At 41.9% G+C, this 25465-nt stretch overlaps 1 protein-coding gene across 1 annotated transcript; it reads right to left on the bottom strand.

The window, feature by feature from the left end:
- Positions 1-637: 637 nt before the first annotated feature.
- tlcd2 (TLC domain containing 2) lies at positions 638-24487 on the bottom strand. The gene is made up of 4 exons (XM_085429991.1): positions 23781-24487; positions 23396-23478; positions 18767-18849; positions 638-3392 (listed from the first exon to the last, which is right to left on the bottom strand). The coding sequence occupies exons 1-4, from the start codon at positions 23957-23959 to the stop codon at positions 3012-3014; spliced, it is 726 nt and encodes a 241-aa protein (XP_085286117.1). The 5' UTR covers positions 23960-24487; the 3' UTR covers positions 638-3011.
- Positions 24488-25465: the final 978 nt, after the last annotated feature.

The raw sequence follows: 25465 nt of genomic DNA, 5'->3' as shown, positions 1-25465 counted from the left end.
TGACCTTGAGGACAAGGTCGCTAAAATTCGAACTCGTCCAACATTTTTACTCTTCTCGAGTTCTGGGTAGTGGTTGCACAGCTGGAGCCTATCCCAGCAGCACACCGGGTCAGGTCTCCAGTCCCCTGTAGGACTAAGTGAAGAACATACAACATGAATGTAGGTCTGTGTAAAGTTAGTTTGGGCTATAAAGAAGTAAACGCTGTTTGCATTTCTTTCTAAAACTTGTTAACATATCTAACCTTTAGTGCTTTTCGTAGATTCACTGTGATCTGTACATTTTAATGCACTTATAATAGCAGAAGATGGAGTTTGGACAAAATAATCCCTGTTAAAATAGTTCTGGTTTTTCAAAATAAAAGAAGATAGTTTTAAGAGGTCACCACAGTGATGAGTGTCACATGTTTTATTTGACAGGACGTCCTTCCTGACCCCAAAAGCATTTGTGTCACCTCCGCGGACCTTTTGTTTCTTTAATACGAACAATACCTTTGATTGGTTGGGTCCACCTGAGTCTGGGTCACGTCACCCATGACTAATAGTGAGTCGGACGCCCCAGATCTGGACCTCGAACTGGCTTCTTCTTTTATAACCCCGATGCTAATCCAAAAATCTGCAGAGAAACTAAAACAGAACGCTCATTCCTTTGATTTTATTCACTTATTTTAATCGACACATTAAAACAAATAGTGTTGTTAGATAAACATACATATCACAATTTTAATTACAAAACAATTTTGACAAAACTTGAAAAAATAAAACTGTTATATTTACACCGTTATATTTATATGCGACAGTCTGATGACAGGATAATTTTTGCTTTCAGAAAGAAAGAAAAAAGTGAACTTCATGAATGAATAAACAAGGGCACACTGATGGAGTAATTATAATTTGTGGGTTTTGATAAAGTTGGTGGACTTTAGAATGCCTCTTGGCCTAAATATTTTCTCGTTATGCCGACAAGTCACAAATATTGAATCTCAATATTTAATATTTTTGACCTCATAAGATCTGGGGACAGTCGCATTTGGAAATCAAAGCCATACAGGTGATCAGAGCTACTACGAATGCTTTAAAAATAAAATCAAATCATCAGGTCATTAATATGACTTGGCTGCTAAGGCGTGTCACAATTCATTAAAGCACACAGCAACATGATGAACAAATGATGTCATACAAGCACAATTTCAATAACATTACAGTCGTATTCATAACAGGTTCATGAGTAAAAGCTTGTTTGTTAGAAAGAACTTCAATTACCAACAACAAAGCTGCCCTAAAAAAGCAAATTTAACATTCAAAAGAAAATTAATTAAAAACAAAAACAATAACTCAAACTTTTGTCTTCTCCCAAATAGTGTTTTTGTTTTTTGCTGTGCGCTGTGATTGTTACTGGGGCTGGAAGGCCTGCTTTTCACGGCTTGAACATAAACCTATTCAAGCATGCACACTGTGAGGAAACTGCACGTGAAGAAAGGAGGAAAAAAAAAAATTGCTAAAAAAATGCCCTCCCACCCTCTAACAACATGTCTTAACACAATCATGTCAGCGACAGGAAAACTCGGTGAACACTGTGTCACCTTAAACTCGTCTTTTATAGCACAAATAAATTACAAAGATATACAACAAATCAAACACTGATTATACACAAAGGCAAAACATCAAAAATATCAAAAGCAAAAAACTAAATCACATCAATTATATTTCCATGCCATAGAAGAGCTATAATGCTGTGAGCTGAGCTGGAAGGAGAGGCCGTGTGAGGCTGTGTAAATAACGGTCTGCTGTATTCACAGCTCTCAGACCAGTTTGTTCCCGCCCACCTCGGGGTTTTCTCTGCTTTCTGTCGCGCTCATCTGCGACTTTAAAACTAAATGCAGGATGGCAAAGATCTACAAAAGCCCTTCAAAGTAAAAGCATCTCTGGTGGTCTTGGCTGAGCTGAGGTCACTGAGGTGAGGTGTAGGAATGTGCTGATACTTCCTGCCTGTCTGAAAGCTCCTACTGCAGACGCACATGCCACGGCGCACTGTTGAAATATTAATTGCTATTCTAATTATTGAGTTTACTCAACTAATCTACACCATTTAGGTTTTCCTTTCACTTCACAGGGTTCAAGTTTAAAGCGCAGCTGCCCGCTCATGGACAGTGATGCCATCAGTGGAGATTTCGCCTCGTTCCTCTGAGGTTTACCGACGCGAAGATCCCGCCGCGTGAAGGGCACGAGCTGTGTTAAGCATCAGGGTTAAATGTAAAAGGACAAAACAGACACACGTTGTTGCCTCCCAGTTGTCATTATTCTTTCGTTAAGCAAAGATTTGCATTTGCTTGATTTTCTTTATTCAACAAGCAGACATTACTTTTGTTCCTTTTTTTTTGCTGCCAATCACCGGCAGCATTGCGAGTGTTGGAAAGAGGCAAAGAACTGGTGTGAGCCCTGAGGTAGCAGGCGGTTTTTAGCTGAGGAGATTTGGTGGGAAAGGCATTCACCTCTGACGTCACCCCCACCGAAGAAATAAAACTCACAGCAGCATAACGTGTATATATCCTATGTATAGAGATATATGTCTATATATGAATAAGAGATTATTGTTCCAAAGTAAAGAGAGATATTTTATATTTATGTTTCTGTTTCCGCTGGCTGCATACATGGACGTTTGAGGGGCTCAGTGCATTGTCACTCATCGCGAGCTACATTTTAGGATCGATTGAGCTGAAACGCCGTGTGACAATAAGGCGTTTGGTGTCTCACAAGGCCTCGATTTGTTTATATGAAGCACTGAAATATGGGAGAAAAACTGCAGCTGATTGGTAGATGGGTCTGAGGTGAGGCTGTTTGATTACACTTGGAGTACTTGTACCTGTAATGTAAGGGAGGTGCAGATCTCTCTGTCTTTACAGCTATGAGTATTTAAACGCTTGCAGTACAGACAGTACAGAACCTCAGCCACGGCGTGTTAATGTACAGTAACGTGTGCCCCTCTGAATCCTTCACCTTCCTCCCCCTCCTCTCTACATCTCCTTTTCTTTCTTGGCCTCCCGGGTGCTGCTCTTTAAGAAGTCGCTCCTGAGCAGGCGGCAGAAGAGGACGATGTTCATGGCCGTCATGATGGCCATGCCCACGCTGCCCAGCGTGTAGGCCAGGAGGGGCACCTTGTCCCTGTTGAGCACCAGCCACCGGGTCATCCAGGCCAGCGTGTTGATACGGAACACCACGTACGTGCCCAGGTTGATCATGCTGTTGACGCGGTACAGCGTGCTCGCGGCCATGTTGGCCATGCGCAGGATCTGCCTGATGTGGAGGAACACTGAGTTTATCTCCACCAGCAAGGCAACCACGGCGAAGCCCACGTAGCGGCACGACACCACAGCGAGGCCGAAGCAGGTGATCACCTACAGAAGAAGACAAGGAGAGAAAACGGCACAGAGGAACATTACAGCAGGTGAAAAAACAAAAACAGTATTATCCACTACTACTAGTTCTACCATAACTACCACTAGGATTATAAATATTACTCTCTTCTCGTCTGTGAGTGCATCACTTTTTCATTGTGATGCACTCACCAGCAGATTCATTAGATACTCATCTGCTCTTTAATGCAAACATCTAATCAGCAAATCACGCGGTAGCAACTTAATGCATTTAGACACAATCAAGTGAGGTTCAACGCGAGACTCAGAATGAGCACGAAAATGGGTCTCAGTGAGTTTGAATGTGGCATGGTTGCTGGTGTGAGACGGTCTGGTCTGACTGCTTCAGAAACTGCTGATCTGCTGGGAGTTTCCCACATGACCATCTCCCGGGCTGAAAAAGAGCAAATACGCAGTGCAGTTCTCTGTGTGTGGTGTCGATCCCACAGGTCAGAGGAGAATGACAGGCTGTCCTGAGCTGATCGGAAGGCAACAGTAACCAGATATACACTTTTTATGCTGGTGTAATGCTGTGGAGAATATTTTTTTTGTTGGTGCACTTCAAAAACTAGCCAGTGTTCACACATCACACCCATTTTTGCAGGAGATCCTTTAACCAGGGTCTCCTGACTCTCCCACATGTTGATATTAAAACCAGAGGCCATTGTGCTTTTGAGGTTGTGGCACCCTTATTTTGGAACAGCCTTCCTGATGACTCTGTTATTTGTTTTAAATGACTCCTGAAAACACATTTTTATAGGTTAGCTTTCCTTTAATCTTTTATTTGCATGTATGGAAGTGCCAGTGAGTGTAGAGAGCATATACATATCTTAAAAGCTTTTATGCTCGTCATCATTGAATAAGTTTACAAGATAATGTTTAACCAGACACTATGTGCTTAATGGAGTTTGATAACTGATATGATAAAAGAAAAAAAAAAATCACAGCACTGTAACTTAATCTAAAAACATGGCAGTGAGATTTGAAGCAGTCGCTTTCTCTTATCTTCTCAGCCTATCAGGAGGAGGCGGATGTGTGAACATCTGAACTTCTGCCCTGAAAACGCACCGCCACTTATGTCAGGATTTTACTTAACGACCACGTGAAGCTCCGCCACTCCCACACAGTGCTTATGAAAGTCTGTGATGTAACTGACACGGACGCGCCACAAGGTGGCAGCATCATCATTCAAACAACTCAAACCCTGGAGGAGTCATACTGCAAAAATTATGGGATGTTGTGAAAGAAAGAAAACAAAAAGCTGCTGTGCAACATTTTCCCAGCAGTCTCAGGTATAAAATCTGGATGACAGGAGAGCGTCTATACTCCGTTCGGCCAACTCTCCACAGGAGCCGCGCACATTCATCAGGCTTCATTCACACTCAGTCACTGCACCGCTTAAACTGGCTTGTTTATGCATTAGGAGTGGAAGCTGGAAATAAAGGTGGACTTAAGGAAAAGCAGAAAACAGCTGCTACAGGTCACGGGGTGCTGTGATGTGTGAAGTGACAAAATGACCCTTTCAAACAGGGCTGGCTCTGTTGGAGAAACATGTTGTGTTTCATGTGATGACTGTAATGTAGCAAAATGTCATGTGACGCGTTCCTGTAGATTAGGCAACAAGCCATGTGAGGGTCACACCATCCCCAGAGTTGCACATGTTACAATATAGCGGATCCATTAGTGCCAAGAGGTAAAGTTCGACGTCTTCTTCTTTGCTGGATGTGTTTCATTTCCTCCTAAACTCCTAAAAGCAAGTGCACACTGTGACCGCAGCACAGAGGAGTTACCTCACTAAATTTCATTTTAACTGTAAAAGACTATTTTTGAATTCCACCTCACTCACAACAAAACACACACTCAGAGCACAAATCACACCATTTACCTGCCTTTAGCTCATAATGACAGTAATAACTAGGAACTGCATTTGGCAACCAACCTATGCCTCATAATTTGAAAGGCATACAGCACCAAACATTCACACACAGGTGAGATCACACACCCAGCAGTGGCCCGGTCACCCTTCTCTGACATTCCTCTGTGGCAGCACAGGTGCTGACTCCAAACCCCTCAAAATAACAAGGTGACGTGTCATGTCATGACATTTTGTCACAGGTTGCCAACAACATATGAATGGATTAAGCAACTTAGTAATTAGTAACTTAGTAAGAACAAAAACCCTGTGTTACACTTAAGGACAGTGCGCTCCGTTTCCACCACTGAAAACCAAAAGGATGAATGAAAAGTCCAGACTGTTATCATTTAGACACACAACATGCACCAGAAAACACTCTCACGGGTACCAACAGAGGACCGGACACCTGCAAATCATCACACACACGCTCCAGTTAGCAAACCCACAATCTCACAGTGAATTCAAATCTAAGTGACAATTGTCAACTCAAAAACTGCAGCTTCTCTGGAGGCCACACGAGGTTGGTTACAAAAGCAAGTCAATCCCCATGCCCGACTTTAAAGGCTGCTACAAAAACCTGTTTGGCCTCCAAACAACTGAATGTGAGTGAAAGCCGTTGTTGCTTCCTTCACAAAACAGAGTTTCCATGAATAGCTACCACATCAAACTGAGAGCTCTGAATCAACTCCTCTGGTGCTTTGATGAGGGCACTCACTGCCTTCAGGTTAATTTACTACAGTAAGGACAGCACAGTGGAGGGTCTTTTTTGACTGAAAAACACATCCAAGCTCTATCCCTGTTGCTAAGCGCATCAATAACCCTTAGTGCCCTTCTCTGTCATCTCCCAAGCACTCAAGAAGAAGAGCAGTCTGCTTAACCTGTGTAATCCCACTCCCCCCTACACCACCGGTCTCTGCGTCTGTCGTGATGGAATTAATTCAGGATTAACTGGATTTGCCACACTGAAGCACATCTTTCACACAGTGGAGCACAGGAACACCCACATATGACCCCCATCAGGTAACTGCACAACCCACAGCAAAATGGAATTTAAAAAACAAAACCCCATCATACCACATTTAGCTGTTAGAGTAAGATTTTTTTTTTAAACACATTAACATGAAAATATACTGGTTGAAAAGCTTGTTTTATATATGGGAGTGGTTAAAAAGTTAAAGGAAGCTTATCTGAGGAAGATTTTGTGGCATGATTGAGTTTTTTATGTCAAGAATGAACTTTAAGTTTAATTCTTTGGAAAAACATGTTAATGCTTCATCTGCAGGAGATGATTGCAACATATAAAAGAAAAGAAAAAAAAATCTAAAAAGGCTTTAAATTTACCGTGGGGAGCCACTTCACTAAAATCACCAAGCTCAAACATAACCTTGAAAATTTTTAACTTGATTGAAAAATAGTCTCATACAACATGTCTATAATAAGTTAGTAATGAACCTATATTACACACACCTGTATGAAAACAAAGCAGCACGAGTGTTTGTTGCTGCATTCTTTTCCCTGTGGGCTCAATTAGACAGACAGGTGAGGGACCATCACCTCTGCCCTATTTCAGGGGGAAAACACTGGGCGCTGAGATAGTGAAGATGACAGAGGTTGTCACTAATCCCAAGTTTTCCCAAGCTTTAAAGGAAAGGGACCAACCCAAAAGTGGGGCAAAGTTCACGTGATAGATGTGCAAAGACTTATATTTGTGCTGAAAATCGGTCCGTGCAGGCTGAACTGACTAGAAGTACCAGAGCGGATAAACCTGATGAAAGAGGAAGTTATTTCTTCCTTTTTCAGAAATCTTCAATCAAACATTGTTGCAAAGAGAGGTAACACCTGTTAAAAAAAAAAGAAAAAAAAAAGGGACGAAAGTTAGTGAAAAGATTCCCGTGACAAACCAGTTCTTTCAGTACTTCGTACTCTGACTCAGTCGGAGAAGAATTTCAGGTTTCGGTGACGTGCCGTTTGCACAAACTGAACGCTGAATAATAACTAAAGAAGGCAGGGAGGTTATTAACAAGGGAGGTGCAACGCTGTGTTTCCAGTTTACGTGTGTGTGCATGTGTGGGAGATATATCACAGACATGGGAGACTGAGGAGGTGCTTCATCAATCAAACAAACCCGTCTGAATACAGCACAGTACAGCTGTGCAACACAGTGTGCCATATAATAATAATCCTGATAAACGGATGTAGGTGCATGTTCTATTATTGATTATTTACTGCTCTACACATATAATATATAAGCACATAAGATAGTCACAGCTCATAAAAAAAATCTGTTAATGGATAGGCCGAGTGTGTCTAAAGAAGAGGGCAGGAAATGCTTAGCTGATGGAGAGGAAACTACAAAGAAGCTCAATGCATAGGATGCTGGAAAGTTGTTAGTAGGTACAACAGCAGTGGAGCGATGGGGAGATGGGACCATAGCATGCTAACAATCATGTGCACAATCCAAAGTTTGAAGGTTCACGCAGGCCTGTCTACAAGAATGAGGCATGGGGCCCATAACTGTTATCATGAGACCTGTGTTAACTCTGCTCAGCTGACAGCAGCACAACATCTGGTGAGTAACTGCACAAATATTTGTTCGTGCATCTCCGTGATCAGTTTAAATTGTGTGTATGGCTTTCATTTGTAGCCGGGTATGTCTCATTTCAAATACAGGCTATGGAGTAGGGCTCAGTGATTGGTCAGTTTTGGTGAAGCTTGAGCTATTTTCACACGTGCACAGCAGCTCTATGGCGTCCCAGCCTTTTTGACTACTACTTATTTTCCCTTTGCTTCATAGCACAAAGTCTACTGTTCTTTGGATAGTATGCAAAGATAATAAGAGGTAATCCTGTAATAGGTAACTCCTGCACACATTACCCAGGTGGCACCCTTGCCTAAAAATCAGTAAATCACACACATTTCCAGGAGCGACAGCTGGGCTAAAGCAAGCGACCTCATCTTTGGACAACGTTTGGATTATCCCGACATCTCTGACGTTCCTGTGTGAAAACAGCTTTGGTCACTCGAGGTTTTCAGGCACTGGCTGTGCAGAGACAGGTAGTGGTTATTTCCAGTGGACTGCATGCCTCATCAATGACCTAACTTCTGTCCGCAGTGGCCAAGGATTTGAGAAGAGCGCTGATGATAGGATTTGCAGTTGTGCATGTTTTGGTCATCTTTAACCGTAAAATAAGACAGAAGAATCCTTAAAGTACCACAACACGGCTGTATCCATAATCCTCCATTAAAGACAGCGTAGGCTCAACAGACCGTTTTGTTAATAAAGAGAATATAAACCTTTTTGGATGCAAAGATAAACATAGCTTCCAGATCTGACCCACTGACACCTTTATCCTGTAACGCTGTAATCTTAATAACACACATGATAGAAAAGCTGGGACAATGTCTCACAAAGGATTCGTACTCGTATAAGATTTTTAGGGGATGCGCCTATAGTTTTAAGTTGCCTCGTTCTTGAGTTCTTGTGTTCACGCCGCCCACTGGACAGCCATCCGGTGGGTTACAGCAATACTCCAGCTGTCTTTCTTGGCTGTGGGGTAAAAAGACGATAAAGAGGAGCGTGCTTTAGGGTCAGTGCACCTTCAGTTTATCGTGACGGGTGTGCTACCTTACGAGCGTCCATCTGCGTTTCAAAACAACAGTGAAAATGCTCAAATGTGTCACACCTCAGCTGTTTGTCACCATCCTGCAATCTTTGTTATGTGCGTCACTACTGTGTTGCATTGTGTTATATTCATGTTCTTGTCCTGTTCACTGCTTGCAAAGTAAGATCATAAGATTTTAGTTGGTAAAATGCTTTAAAATCTTAACTAGCATGTTAGTTTGGAATATCAGATACAGACCATCACTGTGTTCACCTTAATGATAAATGATTGTTGCCTTTCTTAATGAGAGGTTGAGGCCAAAATTAGCTCTGAGGTTGGAAAGACATTTCTGCCACTCAAGAAACCCACAATTTGTCAAGTTAGAACTATAGTTAGCGCGTGCACTGGTGAAATCCCGATGACTACAGTAGGACAGGTGAGACTAACGACATGGAAATGAAATGGTTAACTGCATTTACTACAAAGGTTAAACATAAGGTTGTTCCTCCGCTATGCTCTCACATGCTTTCACACCCACCCACACCCAATCACACGCAAGAACCTCTGGTGTTCCCACAGTAACTATCTTTTTTTTTTTTTTTTAAGCTTTCGTTTGAGGCACTAGTGGAGAACAAACACACAGTTGTTATGTGCCCCACCTCGCTTTTTCTGACGTGACCTGCAGCTTACCGACATCTACTCCTTCCTTTGTAAACCCACTGATAGATGAATGCCTCTACAAACAGCATTCCTGGTTGTTATGCCAACAAGAACAAGCGCCATTTCGCTTTTTCAAAGCCAGCCTCTTTGGGAAGCATGGCATGTGTGCTCTTTCCTGCTGTAGGCGGAAGCCACTGTAACAGAAAAGCCTCACTGACACTTAAGACTGATGCACCGTGATGGGCTTCACATTGTTCTGGCTGCTGTGCTCTCTATGGTTTTGTCTTAAAAACATTTTAAAATCCAAGAATCAATGATAATATTTTTCCCCCAACTTCTCAGGCACTACAGATGAATCGGTAACTAATTCTTGTAAGAGAAGCATGAGCAAATTTGCCAGTGTTTTTTGTTGTCACTTTACATTAGTAAGCACCAACTATGCAGGCACCCTATGCACCCTAGGTGTAGACTTCAAAGAAATATAACAGGAATGACTATTTGGCCGATGTGCTTCCAGCAATCTGTGACGTTGTCTGCAAGACAGTGTACAAAATAACAAAACTATGTGACCCGGACCCCAGCAGACTTGCAAGCACGTAAGGTATGATCGAGGCATGGAGCCGTACCAGCCTTTACACTCTGTCACTTAACAAGGTCTCCGTCGGATGTTGGGGAACAAGGACATTACCTCCATTTTAGTGACATGTCAGTGTAGGAGCTCAGAGAGTCACAGATTATACACAGGGGATGTTGCAGCAGTTTGAAAAAGCATTAGAAAAATGTCTCTCCACCTACACCAGCGCTGATGTGGAGGTTTTCGTCAGCTCTCCCACTGGTATAAATGGTGCAAAGCTGTGGGAATATCACCAATATGGCGTGCATGAAGGCATTCTTATCCCGAACTGTGAATTATGCAAAGTTACTCTAGTAAGCCCTAAGCAAAACATATGAAACAGGAAATGAGCAGTAAACAAGATAAACAGATAAAAACTAGCCACTATCTGGTGCTGGACCGGTAAAACGTGTGAGACCCGGTGGGATAAGATGCTACTGCAACAGGCATAACAAACAAAGTCAAATGCCTCTACAGCAGGCAAAAAGCTCTGTATAAACAAACAAATACAAAGTCCAAAGCATCTCTGTCATCCAAGACAAGAAGCTGCGGTCACTGAAATTGTTGTTTTATTTTCCTACTTTGTATTTGTTGCATCATGAGTATAAACTGTGCCTGTCTCAAAAACAACGGACAAGGAAGTTCTTCAGACATACCATGAGGGTGGAGAAAAAAGAAAAAACCTCAACAAAAACCAGATATTATACTACCAGTGTGGAGAATCTCATTGGTATGTAGCCATGTGAGTGGGTGGTACAAGCTGCGGAGAGTAGGTGGACGAGTGGGGACGGGGGAGAACAAGGCAGAGTGTGTGATATATGATGTATGGCTCCAGAACAGAAATGTGTGGAGAACGAGCGCACATTTGCAGAAGCCCACTCAGGAAGTTAGAGGTTTTCTGCTCCATGTTGCTCATGGGAGCCTGAGGTTCATGTGGAGACCAGATGTCTGCCCTCCTGTCTGGATATACACACAATCTGGGGATTTGCGGGGTTCCCCCACCAAAGAAAAAAAAAATTGAGCAACATACACATGGATAAACCATATTTCATGGCCAAAATAAATATATGCCCACATTCCAGTCTCTGCCATCTCATTGGCCTACTTTACTCTCAGCGTGTTGTCTTTGTATTTCTCAGGCTGAAATACGACTACTAGCAAAGACAAAAACAAAAACACGTCATATGCGCTTAAAAAACAGCTGATGTTAAACTTCCAGTGGCAGAGGAGGTAAAGGCTCAACAAATTTCTGCATGTGCAATCAGGAAATATTTAAGTTCTGCGGTGGAGTCAGGGTTCCTTAGAACGAATACTGGAAGGAGTAGCTGATAAAGCTACAAATGTGCAGGTTAATCAGGTTTCAGTGTCGAATGACGCAGAGGATATGCGGCAGGCAAGGCATTCCAGTAAACATGCGTCCCGACACCAGTAACAGCCAAATAAAATATGTTCAAGCCTCTAAATGTGGCATTCCCCACTGGGTATTTGAGACAGCTGAGCTCTCCTCCCACAAATATCTGTTTTCATTCCTGGTAAACTGACACAAGGTCCATTAATATCTGATGTTTGCACAACATGAAGCAAGAAGGACTGAGACTATCCCAGACTGAATTTGAAAACCTGGCTAAAAGGATTTTTGTGGAACACCGATAGAAATGAAATGGACACAGCAGAAGTTTTATCCAGGATTTGTCAACATCTAGAAGAACAAGAGCAACTATCTAGGTGTAGATTTGTCCAATTCTTTGGTTTATTTACTTCAACATAATCAGGACATTAGTCATTTTAACCAAAGATAAGGCTGATGCAGCTCTCTGACCTATATTTAGGAGTTTACTGAGTCAGTTTTACTCATGAAATCTATTGGAACGGTGTGCTTTAAAGCAAAAGAACCCAACTGCACTTTGTTTACAGCACTATAATAACACAATAATAGTGTTGCAATAATTTAGAACTAGGTAACCATGTAAAACTATTTAATTACATATATCTTACTTTTACATATAAGCTAAAAGTAAGAAACAGCCTAGTATTAACAATGTTTTTAGCCAAGTAATGTATAGGGTTATCATAACAGATTAAACTGAATGTAAGAAACTAACAGTTTAATATATTTTCTGGTTATTACACAAAAGCTAATACAAATGTTTCCAGGTACTAAACTATGGCAGACATGTGCCCTAGTACTAATGACAACAACATAAAATATGTTAAAGCCAATAAACAAAGGACAATTTTTAGGATATAAGGTTGACTTAATTTCAGCATTACACATCGTCATCATTACATCATTATACTAAAAATATTTAGTTCCAAATAGTGCTCAGAAAGTACCTCTTTTGTTTGCGAGTCATTATATTACAATACTACTATTGCCAACTGGTTTTACCTCATAGGTATTGTTACATTAGAATCTACATTATTACCCCTAGTTAGTTTAACATTACCCAGCAGGGTTATTACTTGGTTTTACCTTGTAATTAAATGGTAAAAGCTATTACATAGTTATGTCTTAATCTAATTGTTTCCCCCCAAATTACTGAGTTGTTGTAATAAATTATTGGTGAACCCGTTTTAGAAGTAATGTGACAGATGATTAATAGCTCCATATTTCACTCTATGTGTGATCTGGGCTTTTTATTGCAATATTGGAAATAACAGAGCAGCTGAGAAGTTAATGGCTTCCTCATTAACAATCCTATAATTCTGCATTTGTGTTTAAAACACCAACTTGAGCATTCGAAGTATTACATGGGACTAATGAGAGCATACATGATGAGGAGGAAAAATAGTAGAATCATCATCAGCAATACTATACTTAGATTTGGGTTTTTAAAGGGCTACAGCAGTCAGGAAGCGGTCAGTTAACCTGTGAAGCCCTGATCTGCTTCAGAGAAGTGTCTGCTATGGTACGGCTCACTGAAGATAACTCAATTTTGCCTAATGAGAGAGGGATGACAGACATTTATGAAAGAAAACATGCCGCAAAACATAAAATCCCCTGTGAAGGAGCTGTGAGTTTATCTGTGCTTCTACTGTGTATCATCATTAAAACCTCAAACGAGAACATTCAATATATACTGTTACTCACATGCTTTCAGGCTTCATGGAAAAAAAAAAAAAAGTCTGTCCTACTGCGTCTGGCTGGCGTCCTTCTGCTTTTTAATTATGTGCTCACAGTTTCCAAGAGTCATGAATAAATATGGCTGAAACATACTCATCGTAGGGGTGGGTGTTTTCTTTAGGCGATCACTTTGGTACAGTTTAGCTCAAACAAAGGGAAAAAAATTGACATTATTTAACTATGCCCTACTCTAGAAAGCTCTGCACAATATTTTTTATCACACATTAAATATACCATTGTAGGTACATATCTTTGACCCTTAGAAGAAGCCACCCGACTCCTGTCAGAGTGATCAGGCCTTCCTGTTTTGCAAAGGAAGCTTGAGTTTACGGCAGACAGGATCTCATCAGGCCCGAGTGAGTGTGGCAGGGCCCACATTTTTCTGAGACCGAAATAAGAAGCTGTATTCTGCATAGCAGTCAATAAGGAGGAGGGGGAAAAAAAAAACTTTCCATGGAGAGTTTGACTTATTATTTCTCCTGGACCGCGAGAACAGATCAGCAAAACTGCACTGAAGTTAGTGTGCACTTCACATTTACAAGACCTAGCAACAGGTGTGACCACAACTGACATTCAAAATGTATTTTTACACGCGTTTCCACCTGTAAAGTCAACAATATTTAGTCAGAGGGTTTGTTTTGAGCATTTTATTTTATGGCCTACATTAATCAGCAGTCAACATATAAGGATAAACTTTTTTAAACACATGTTCAAAACTTTTCTCTAAAGACACACCCTCCCATATTTTCCAATAACTTGTGGACAATATGGGAGGGTGTGTCTTCCAGTCACACAATTGCTCTACATGCAGCATGGCATATGCACATTTTAGTTTGCATGTGTCACTGCTCAGGCAAAGCCAGATTGTACACTAGGTCTGCAGCAATGGGGAGATGAAATGCAGGGGGAATATGAATCAGCTGGCTGCCCATATGAGCTGAAGATTAACTAGAGAGCAGCCTTCTGTTCTAGGACTGCATGGCCAGCTGGTCTTACTGGGTTCAGGTCTTAGCACACTGGGAAAACTCCTTGGACTTCAGGTGACTGGTATGTGAACACCTGACACAGTAACCTTCTGTATACCATATGCATTTGAAAGAAACAAGGAAAAGAGCAACAAAAGTAGAAAAGAAATGAGTCAAGATGATGTCAATATAGCGAAAGAGTTGAGGGAGGATTGCTTAACGCTGAAATGAAGCGGAGGACGTCACAGAAAAGGATGAATGGTACAATCGGGAAACGAAGGGTGTAAAGAGATTTAGTTTGCTGAGAAGCACAGAGAGCTGTGTGAGTGGCCTCCCACGCTCTAATGACAATCCGAAGCCAGCTGGCCTGGCCAAAGCACCCATTCACTAAACCTCCAGGAAGTGAAAGAGGAAAAGACGAGACTTTCAGGAAAAAAGGGAAAACAAATATCTCCTCCCAGTTAGTCCTTTGTCACCTACAGACAAGTGATGCTGGAGCCGTTTCTCACAAATAATCCAAAACATTTGAGAATTTCTAGCAAAGCTCATTTCTAGCTCCATCTTGACACTGTTTTACTCCACAAGAGTATCTTTGCATAATAATCCATCTTTACCTTACACCTGCCCTCTCTATATGACAGCCTTCTTCCGATTGGCTGCCCTTCGGAAACAGCAGCTTTGAACTGCAGGTTGGTGAGGTGGTAAGGACAGTGATGTCTGAGTTGAATAAGAACTAAAAACCAATTTTGCCAAAGTTTTATTAGCAAAATAATGCTGGAAAATAATACTTTTAGTGTTACCCGGCACCTATAAAGCCAGACAAAGACGCACACTGAGAATCCCCAGAAAAATCAATCAATAGCAGCCCTCCATTCCAATATTTCCAATGTTTGTTATCTTAGTTGTATGCAGTGAAGTTCTCTTAAAACTATGTCCACAAACACATTTAGTGAACAGTTTCTGATACCTAAACACCAAATAATGTATTATTTTGCCCCAAATCCTGTTCCAGCAAAACTATTGGATATGAGCACAGCCATAAAGATGGTGTTGCTGGGAACTTTTCTTTTTTAATGCTGTGCAGACTGAGATTGACCAGTGGTTTCTTGTAAACCTTCCAAAGTTTAATTAACTGCAAATTTGCTAGATGCAAGTATTTCTCCAAGTGCAAGTGTTTGCATCATTACTAATAATTCAAAGAACACACATGGTTTGACATTGGCAAGTTAGAAGAAAAAGAGATTAATAAAGTCTTTTTTTTGCATGTTAATCTAGAGCTTTTGAAATTTTAGGAAACACACACACACACAATTGCACTCTAGCCACTGAGTACAAACAGAATTGCTCCTGCCGGGTCAAGTGCTCAGTGACCACTTTGATAATGACAGTGTCCTTCCAGCAACCCACAAAGAAAATCTCAAATATTTGTTGTATTTTTTGCTTATGCACACTTTCTGTAATTGATCGGACATTCTGGTGCCATTTCAGGGAAAACTTTTGAATCCATCAACTCCTCTGAGCAGGCTTTTGTTGTGGCATCATGTAAAATAACTAATAATTCACAACTAAAGAAGTTTTCTTAAATTTAAAATGAGGGATTGGATTAACTACCGAAGATGGAGAAGAAAAGTTCGACTGAAACGTGAGGTGGAAAATACAATAACAACGCGAACACTACTGACCAGCCGTCAGCTACAGTATCAAGTGATGGGATTGGTTGAAACGGGGCCTTAACATGGCTGTCAAGCTGTGTGGCAGAACAAAGGAAGCGCACTAACAAAGGGGACCATATTTATCTTCATGTGCTCTCAGTGTCGCCTCACACCGGAGACTGTTTTTCCTTTGCTCAGCTTCACTCTCAAAAACCCACCAAAACCAGCATGCTGGCCTGGATGCATGTCGGGCGTTGTCCTAAAACAACACTTGATTCAGGCGGATTCATTGCTCTTTGGCGATTGGTTAAAGGAAAAACAAAAAACCCAAATCCTCACAGAAGAGTGGAGACAATACCAGATCGATGATGCATGTCAGATATCAGAGAAATGACGTGTATAAGGAACATTCCTGTATCTTTCTAGCGATAGCATTTATTTATAGCATTTCCGAAATACAAAGAGTTGTTTTTTTAAACACATACTTTACATCTACAAATATGCAACTGGAAGATCAGCGTGATAATTTCCGGTGACCTGCTTTTTAAAGTCTGCAGAAAAATACTTCCACACAGTTTATTAACACCCAAACAGAGGCTTAAATTGTGACTGCTGCACAGTACAAATCTGCTCCAGCCCTGGCAGCAACCTGCACCTGATAAAAATTTCAACAAAGCTCTTGCCAGTAATACACTTACACTAACAAGAGAAAGAGCTTGGCAACAGAAAGCAATACACAACACCTGCATGGTCCTGGATGTAGGTCATGCAGTCAGAAGCGTGGAGAGAAAATAATCAGTGCTCCTTTCCCTCTTTAGAGCAAAGCCGGAGGAAGGGTCAGATCCTCTGACCTCCACTTCCCCTCAGGAAAATATGCCAGCATGCTAGGGGTCAACATGCCACTAAGATGCCCCGCTTTCACAGGAATGTGATAGAAACAAATGAGTGGTTGAACAGTGAGTGTGAGGGGGGAAGTCAGGAGGACTTCAAAGTTCACAAAAAAGCAGGTTGAAGTGAAGTGGAGGGAGGCTGTCGCACTGGTATGATCATCCCTTTAGTCCTCGCTCTATGTTACTTGACAAGAAAGACCGGTATTTTGTCTTTCTCGCAGGTGCACCAGTACTCTGAGCTGAGATCACTCTGGAAGAGGCCTCTCTTATAATGTGAAACAGCTTTAGCCAAGATACAGTGGGGCAAAAAAGTATTTAGTCAGCCACCGATTGTGCAAGTTCCCCCACTTAAAATGATGACAGAGGTCAGTAATTTGCACCTGAGGTACACTTCAACTGTGAGAGACAGAATGTGAAAAGAAATCCATGAATTCACATGGTAGGATTTGTAAAGAATTTATTCGTAAATTAGGGTGGAAAATAAGTATTTGGTCACCTCAAACAAGGAAAATCTCTGGCTCTCACAGACCTGTAACGTCTTCTGTAAGAAGCTTTTCTGTCCCCCACTCGTTACCTGTATGAATGGCACCTGTTTGAACTCATCATCTGTATAAAAGACACCTGTCCACAGCCTCAAACAGTCAGACTCCAAACTCCGCCATGGCCAAGACCAAAGAGCTTTCGAAGGACACCAGGAAAAGTATTGTAGACCTGCACCAGACTGGGAAGAGTGAATCTACAATAGGCAAGCAGCTTGGTGTGAAAAAATCAACTGTGGGAGCAATCATCAGAAAATGGAAGACATACAAGACCACTGATAATCTCCCTCGATCTGGGGCTCCACGCAAGATCTCATCCCGTGGGGTCAAAATGATCATGAGAACGGTGAGCAAAGATCCCAGAACCACACGGGGGGACCTGGTGAATGACCTGCAGAGAGCTGGGACCAAAGTAACAAAGGTCACCATCAGTAACACACTACAACGGCAGGGGATCAAATCCCGCAGTGCCAGACGTGTTCCGCTGCTGAAGCCAGTGCATGTCCAGGCCCGTCTGAAGTTTGCCAGAGAGCACATGGATGATACAGCAGAGGATTGGGAGAATGTCATGTGGTCAGATGAAACCAAAGTAGAACTTTTTGGTATAAACTCAACTCGTCGTGTTTGGAGGAAGAAGAATACTGAGTTGCATCCCAAGAACACCATACCTACTGTGAAGCATGGGGGTGGAAACATCATGCTATGGGGCTGTTTTTCTGCCAAGGGGACAGGACGACTGATCCGTGTTAAGGACAGAATGAATGGGGCCATGTATCGTGAGATTTTGAGCCAAAACCTCCTTCCATCAGTGAGAACTTTGAAGATGAAACGAGGCTGGGTCTTCCAACATGACAATGATCCAAAACACACCGCCCGGGCAACAAAGGAGTGGCTCCGTAAGAAGCATTTGAAAGTCCTGGAGTGGCCTAGCCAGTCTCCAGACCTCAACCCCATAGAAAATCTGTGGCGGGAGTTGAAAGTCCGTGTTGCTCGGCGACAGCCCCAAAACATCACTGCTCTCGAGAAGATCTGCATGGAGGAATGGGCCAAAATACCAGCTACTGTGTGTGCAAACCTGGTAAAGACCTATAGTAAACGTTTGAACTCTGTTATTGCCAACAAAGGTTATGTTACAAAGTATTGAGTTGTTTTTTTGTTATTGACCAAATACTTATTTTCCACCCTGATTTACAAATAAATTCTTTACAAATCCTACCATGTGGATTCATGGATTTTTTTTTCACATTCTGTCTCTCACAGTTGAAGTGTACCTCTGGTGCAAATTACTGACCTCTGTCATCATTTTAGGTGGGGGAACTTGCACAATCGGTGGCTGACTAAATACTTTTTTGCCCCACTGTATGACATCATTTGTCTTTTATTTTTGAACACGTACCACGATGTGATGAAAGAGCAGCTCCCAGGACTGGCTCAGCTTCTGGCTCCTCAACATGTCAAAGAAGTCATAGATGAAGTAACCTGTGGACACAGAGAGCATTTCGTTAATCACTCGATCAATCAAGCCAAACGCACCAGATTCCTCTGACGACATCAGACTCGAGCTCATCCAAGCGTGTCTGCTTCCGTGACGGCAGCGAAGGCAACCAAGATGCCTCTTAGAGAGAGCCTATTCATATCCTCCACTGCTATGCGCCCCTGCCTGCTATTAGCCGTATCCATGGTGATGGCTTTTTAAAATGCTGAAAACATAATGAAGGCTTGAGGATGGGGACGGATGGGGTGCGAGGGGCATTCATCGAGGCTGGATTTAACTCCATTATGTTGGAAATTTGACACCAGGACCCTTCTGTCAAGCTTGGGTTCCACTCGCCATAAACAAATTAGAGCCCACCACAGATTAAATAATCCATGCAGACTGACATCAAGCTTTTAATTTACGCGTTGCTATTATCTGATCACCAGTGTAGTCTTTTAGACACCAGCTTTTTCAGCTTCAAAGGTTATTTTCAGTCAAAGTCATGACATGCCAACCGGAACACATGACTTGCTGTGTTTTCATAATGATTCATTCAGTATTGTCTGACACACAGGTGTGAAAAAGAGGAGTGACAAAAAAAAAAAAAGAAGAACAAAAACAAAAAAGGAGGGTGTGTGTGTGTTTTTTTTAAATGATGGGCACATCTCCAGTGTAAAGCTGACACAGAACAATCACCAAAGCTCAGAGAGGCAGAGAAGATGAGTTTCTACTGGATTCTTCCAAATGAGCTTGATTGTCATGCTTACATTAGAGGAGGGGAATTGCTTACTTAAGCAGGGGCAGTCAAACGGTGTGATTTTAGGGCCGATACGTGACTTCAGTGACTTTGTTGAAAGACTTTCATAAGTACGAATCTGAAAACTGCTGTTCACAAACGCTGTCGATCTAATCTGACTGAGCTGGAGCTGTTTTGCAAAGAAGAATGGGCAAAGCTGGTAGAGACATACCCTAAAAGACTGGCAGCTGTAATTGCAGCAAACGGTGGTTCTACAAAGGATTGACTCAGGGGGCTGAATATTTACGCACACCCCACTTTTCAGTTATTTGTTTGTAAAAAAAATGTTTGGAATCATGTCTGATTTCCGTTCCACTTCTCACGTGTACACCACTTTGTATTGGTCTTTCACGTGGAATTCCAATAAAATTGATTCATGTTTGTGACTGTACTGTGACAAAATGTGGGAAAGTTCAAGGGGGCTGAATACTTTTGCAAGCCACTGTAAATCAGTACAAATGTTGCAGAAGGACCAGAGCTGTCCTGTAAGGAAACCCACCAACATTGAACACTTGAAGTTGTTATAGGCACGGGAATGAGCCGGAGTACTTGAACGGCAAGTATAAAAGATTGACGCAACAATTTCTCCATCTGAAACTCAAATTTTTGGTCATTCTCTCAAAATGCCAACTTACTGACTTCTGAGAAATTAACCCGACATTTGGAGTTATTAACTCAAAGTTACAACTTCGCTATGTTTTGGGAAAATGTTTTTTTTTTTTTTTTCCAGTGGCAGAAAAACACCTTCATAGATGGGTGAAGCCTTAAACCTACATCCTCTTAACTCCTAACGAGAGAGCTGCATACAGATTTGGGATCATACAGAGGTTTATGGGAAAACTCCACAATATCCTGACCTCTATAAACATTTTCCTGAGCAGTTTATGGGCTCAGGTCAGACCGAATAAAACATCAAGTCCATTTTATAACTTGTGCTCATTTTAAGTGTCTGAGCAGAGGATCATCCAGGCTCATTGGCTAATAACTCGCAAGTGGTTAGCCAGGGAGGATGCAGCACTTACAGTCAGTAAGACCCGCCCCTTATTAGTCATGGTTTCAAAACACCAACATGGCTAACAGAACTTCATGAATGGGTGAAGTCATAGAAGCTACGGCCATCTTTTATACTGTACTTACGCACATGTGCTCACAAACTTTCAAACAACAGGGAATAACAGCATTTTTTAAGTAAAAGTATACACAAAAAATCTCCCAATTTAAACTAGGTTTGACAGGCAGTTGGAAGGAGATGCACAACAGTACTTAAAAAGTAAAATAAAATATATATGGCATGAATCTTATTATGCTTATCACTGTATAATGAGAAAGCAGGATATTGTGTTAAATTTTTTATCTCAGAGACAGCTTTATGTACTGGACAAAAGTGGGGAACCACTGATGTCATGTTACTGTGAGGTCTGCAGCGTGGTAACACAGCGAGGAACAGCGCACAAATCTGCTGCCCTAAAGTCTCTGAAAACCTGCTGAGGGCCCAGAATCACTCCACATTTCTGCCTTTCTGTGGTATCTGATGTGGACAGCTTGCACACATCAAGTGACTTTCTTTGCACAGTTGCCGTCTTGGTCAAGTCACATGACTGTAACAGGGGTTACACCCAGTGCTTGGGACCGATGATAATGGCCCTCATTGATCTTCAGATCCCAACACTGCTCCTCGTTTTCGTCCCCTCCAAAGCAGCGTTTCCTGAAGGAATGTCAAATATCCCGGGAATCCTCTGTTAGCCCTCGCTGGCCCGGCACAGATCCAATAAATGTGCAGAGTTAAGAGAGCTCACGTGCCAAAGGCTGCTCCAGAATACTCAAAGCATTAATGAGGAAAAAGTAAAAACAGAGCAAAGTTGCTATTTTAAGAAATCGGGGTAGCAAGAGCACCTTGGTTTGAAAGATCTTAATGAAATCAGGGAAAATCGAATTTTTGCAAGTTTCTAATCTGGTTTAGAGAGCTGATGGTAAAATTCAACGTAGCCTACTTGATACACAGTATGTGAACTTCAGCCGAGCTTAATTGATTCAGTCAAACGCAGTTTTAGGTTTAAACACATCCTGGTAGCTGCTACGATGATATTGATTAATTTAACGGTAAAAAAGAAAGCAGGTTAAACCTGTGGTTTAGCTTATTCACTATTTCAAGGCTCTAGGGTGTAAAAATGCTCATTTTAATGTCCACACCATTCTGATTTGGTCCGGTGTGATTCAGATTATCTGATAATATAAACTTTATTTATCTCAAAAACTGAGAAATATCTCAAGTTTACAAATTAACCTAAATAAAGTTGAAAGTATATGTGCAGCAGGTAAACAAACATTACAGAGGAATCCCTCACATGGGGGATAAAAGTGAGAAAAATAAAAATAAAAAGTAAATTTTTTATAAACTCAATAATTGCTGTTGAATATATTTACGAATATATTTTTTTCAGATAAAGTAAAGTGGACTTGCCCTTTTTGAGCAATCTTTGAGTCAAACCATGCACGTTCCACCATGTAAAAGTTGACTTTAAACCTTTTTAATCATTTGCTAACAGAACTGTAGCAATACAAACAATACTATTTGTTTCAGTCACATTTCCAGCATGGACTCTTTACCCTCCTCACCGGTTACCCAGTTCTCACCTATGACCCTCAAAATTCGTGTTTTTTTTTGTTTTTTGTTTTTAAAAAAAAGGTGGCTCACGATCTAACAAATCTGTTAGATGACTCAGGTGAATTAACCAGCGTAACAAACAGCAGGGCCGCACAGTGGCTCATCAGCCAGTGTAGGTTTGAAGCTGTCCCAAAGACCTGCTTGTCGGGTTATCTGGTGATTCTGAAGTGGCTGCTGGAGTGGCGGTAAATGGTTATCTGCTTCTCAGTCTGTTAAGAAAAACGGTGACTGGGTGTGCCAGCGAGAGACACGTGTGCAGAGGGTAAAAGTAATAAATCAGCCATGGATGAAGGTTACATGTCTGAACCTATGGGTGATAGTGCTATATAAAAAAAAGGGGGTAAAAAGGTAAACCTGCACAGCTCGTGCAGCAGCTGCACCTGTTACTGGACCTCTGGGGCAACATGTAACATATGTGTGGCATTACAGTTATTTTGTTTGAAGCTCTGAAGAAGTTTGACTTACTCATAACCACAAGCATAAAAAAAAATCAGTAGTGGTTTAATTCTGTAGCAAAACAACAGCTGTTTCCTAAGATGGAGATATGGCCAAACTGGAAATTTTTAAAATTCAAGTGGTTCAAACTGATGTCTCCAGAGGTTGAACATGCACATTCTGACACTCCTACCCACATCTGCTGCACTAAGGGATCAATGAAATAAAAAAAAATGCATATAAAGTACATAAAAGAACTGAATTAAATAGATAAAAATCAAGAAAACAAATATCTAAATAATAAAAAATGAAAATGTAACTAAAATATCAAATCATGATTAGTTTTATTTAAAAGAAATAAAGAACAGTAAGCTAAGCTCTGTTAAATCACTTTTTTTTTCATTTGTTGAGATGAAATTCAGTTAAAAAGGGGCCCAATTGGTTAATCTAATATAGATAACTGCCAAGCTATGGCTCGGATTTGCCCGTTAAAATAAAAGGTTTTACATAAACGACGTAAGCCCTTTAGTCTGGAGCTACTTTGGCGCCATCCAGGAATTAGATTTCACACTTCTCCTCAGGATGGTTGCACTCAGTAAAACCGTACACATAGCGTCACAACTACGAGATAACTAAGTAGGAGACTACTCACCGATTGAGAAAGACACCAAGGCGTGAGAAAACACGGAATGAGTCTCTATGAGATCCTCGGCCATCTGCGGGTGCAGGAAAAAGCTGGAAAAACGGATTGACAGCGGTTCAGAGAAAGCTTTTCCAAATGCCTGGGTCAGTAAGTGCGCTTCTTTTAACACATGGGGTCATAGGGATAAGCAGAATAAACCATAAGCTATGTAAACAGTGACTAAAGAAGTCAAACAGCATTAAAAATAAAATCAAATACAGCCGTGTTTAAAACCACATTATGGACCCATCCCTGCGCATCCATCTATGCGCACAACCAAACCAAAACCAAATCCCAACATTTTCCTTTCCTCCAAGCAGATCTACACTGAATTAAAAACTTCTTAACGTCTTACCAAAGCACTGCCCACGTCGCGGTGATCATACTGTGCACACACGACGTGGAGATGTTTCTCCATTTCCAAACGTTCCTGCAGGCAGACTCGGGTGCGGGGAGTTTTCCGACCCCGCTGTTCACGAACTTGAAAAATCCCACAGAACCCCCGATCGTCAAAATCACTGACCCCAACTCCATCGCGAAAAGGTTTGGTCCACGAGGTGAAGACTTCAAAAGCCACAAGTGCCTCCCCCCTTAGTCTCCACAAAGTGAGCACTGATATATATAGACGCGACGGTGGTGGTTGTGGCTGTGCTGCTGGCGACCGTGGCCCAGACAAACACACGACAGCGGGCTTACTTGTTTGCGACGACCCAGACAGTCACGTTAACACACTGGAGAGCCCCCGATCAGCTCAGGTCACCAGGCGCTCCGTTAGGGTCGTGAAACGCACGGCTTGGCGCTTATTGTCCACAAAGAGAAGGCGTGGACGCGTCTGGTGAATGATTTCCCGCTGACATGCACTGAACGTGGAGTGATTTCTCTCTTTTTTCTTTCTTCTCCCTCTGCCTATAATAATCCCGTAAAGAACAGGTCCGCGATCACAGGAAGAACCGGTAGGTGTGAATGGAAGCTATCGGAGTGATGCCCTGTTTCCAGTTGTGAAACCACCCTGTTGTAAAACCTCATCAGTGCTTGTGTAACTTTTTGACATCAACACACCAAACAGCAGCTTCTCCCCGCCCTACTATGAAGGGGCGCGGCCAAGCGCGTTTTCACATGTTGTGTTGAGTTCACGTGCTGTCCGAAAAGCCTCTCATAACTTCTCTCGTAACATTTACGGGGTTCATAACGACTATAAACATTATAGGTATGTGTACTTTAGACTTTGCTGCTCTGAGAGGCTCTGCGGGACAGTGTTTCAGTGAATACAACACTGCCTATTTTACGCACTGTTATACTCTCATTTACAATTTATAACTTTATAAAAATAAAGAAATATCTTCTTTATTTGGCTGTTTCCTTTGATGGTTGCCACAGTCAATCATTTGCCTCCATCCTACCCTATCATCATGCACGTTCTCCTTCACTACATCCATGAACTTGCTCCTGTCCATTTTTGACATCCTTTGGTCCACCATTCCTCCAATGCGCATGTCCAACCCATCTCAGTCTTGGGTCTCTACCTTTGTCTCCAAACTGCTCCACCTGAGCTGTCCCTCTGGAGTAATCATTTCTCATCATGTCCATCCTCTTCAATCTTAACACCTTCATCTTGGCCTCTGGTCTTTGTCTTCAAACTGTGCATCAGAGCAGGCTTCACTATTGTCTTGGAAACCTTTCCATTCACTCCTGATGTTATCTTTCTGTAACAAATCACCCATGACACTTGTCTCCACCCACTCCACCCTGCCTGATCTATCTTCTCACTTCTCTTGTGCACTCTCTGTTGCTTCGGATGGTTGACTCCAGGTATTTAAACTATCTGTACTCCCTGCAGCTTCACTGCTACACCTGTCCGCATCACACGGATGTATTCTGTCCTCCTTCCACTGACTTTTTCCCCACTCCTCTCCACAGCATGCCTCCACCTTTCCAGACTCTCTTCCAAGCTGATCCTTGATGTAATCCCACCCCCACTTTTAACGCATCGGTCACTCCGACCACACACCTCCCCACTGCCTCACTGCCCTGCACCACCCT

Source organism: Copadichromis virginalis, linkage group LG14 (assembly GCF_057382275.1).
Source record: "Copadichromis virginalis isolate Kocher_CV1m ecotype Utaka linkage group LG14, C_Virginalis_male_GT1.1, whole genome shotgun sequence".
Taxonomy (NCBI): domain Eukaryota; kingdom Metazoa; phylum Chordata; class Actinopteri; order Cichliformes; family Cichlidae; genus Copadichromis; species Copadichromis virginalis.
The sequence above is the reverse complement of the archived record's forward strand: the minus strand, read 5'-3'. Positions and strand labels throughout refer to the sequence as shown.

Bases quoted from the DNA above. Each gene is read 5' to 3' on its own strand.
- tlcd2 (XM_085429991.1), bottom strand. From the start codon at position 23,959: ATGGAGTTGGGGTCAGTGATTTTGACGATCGGGGGTTCTGTGGGATTT. The intron at 23,479-23,780 runs GTAAGACGTTAA...CCGTTTTTCCAG, and splicing joins GCGACGTGGGCAGTGCTTTG to CTTTTTCCTGCACCCGCAGA. The intron at 3,393-18,766 runs GTACGTGTTCAA...CTTCTTCTGTAG, and splicing joins TGCTCTTTCATCACATCGTG to GTGATCACCTGCTTCGGCCT.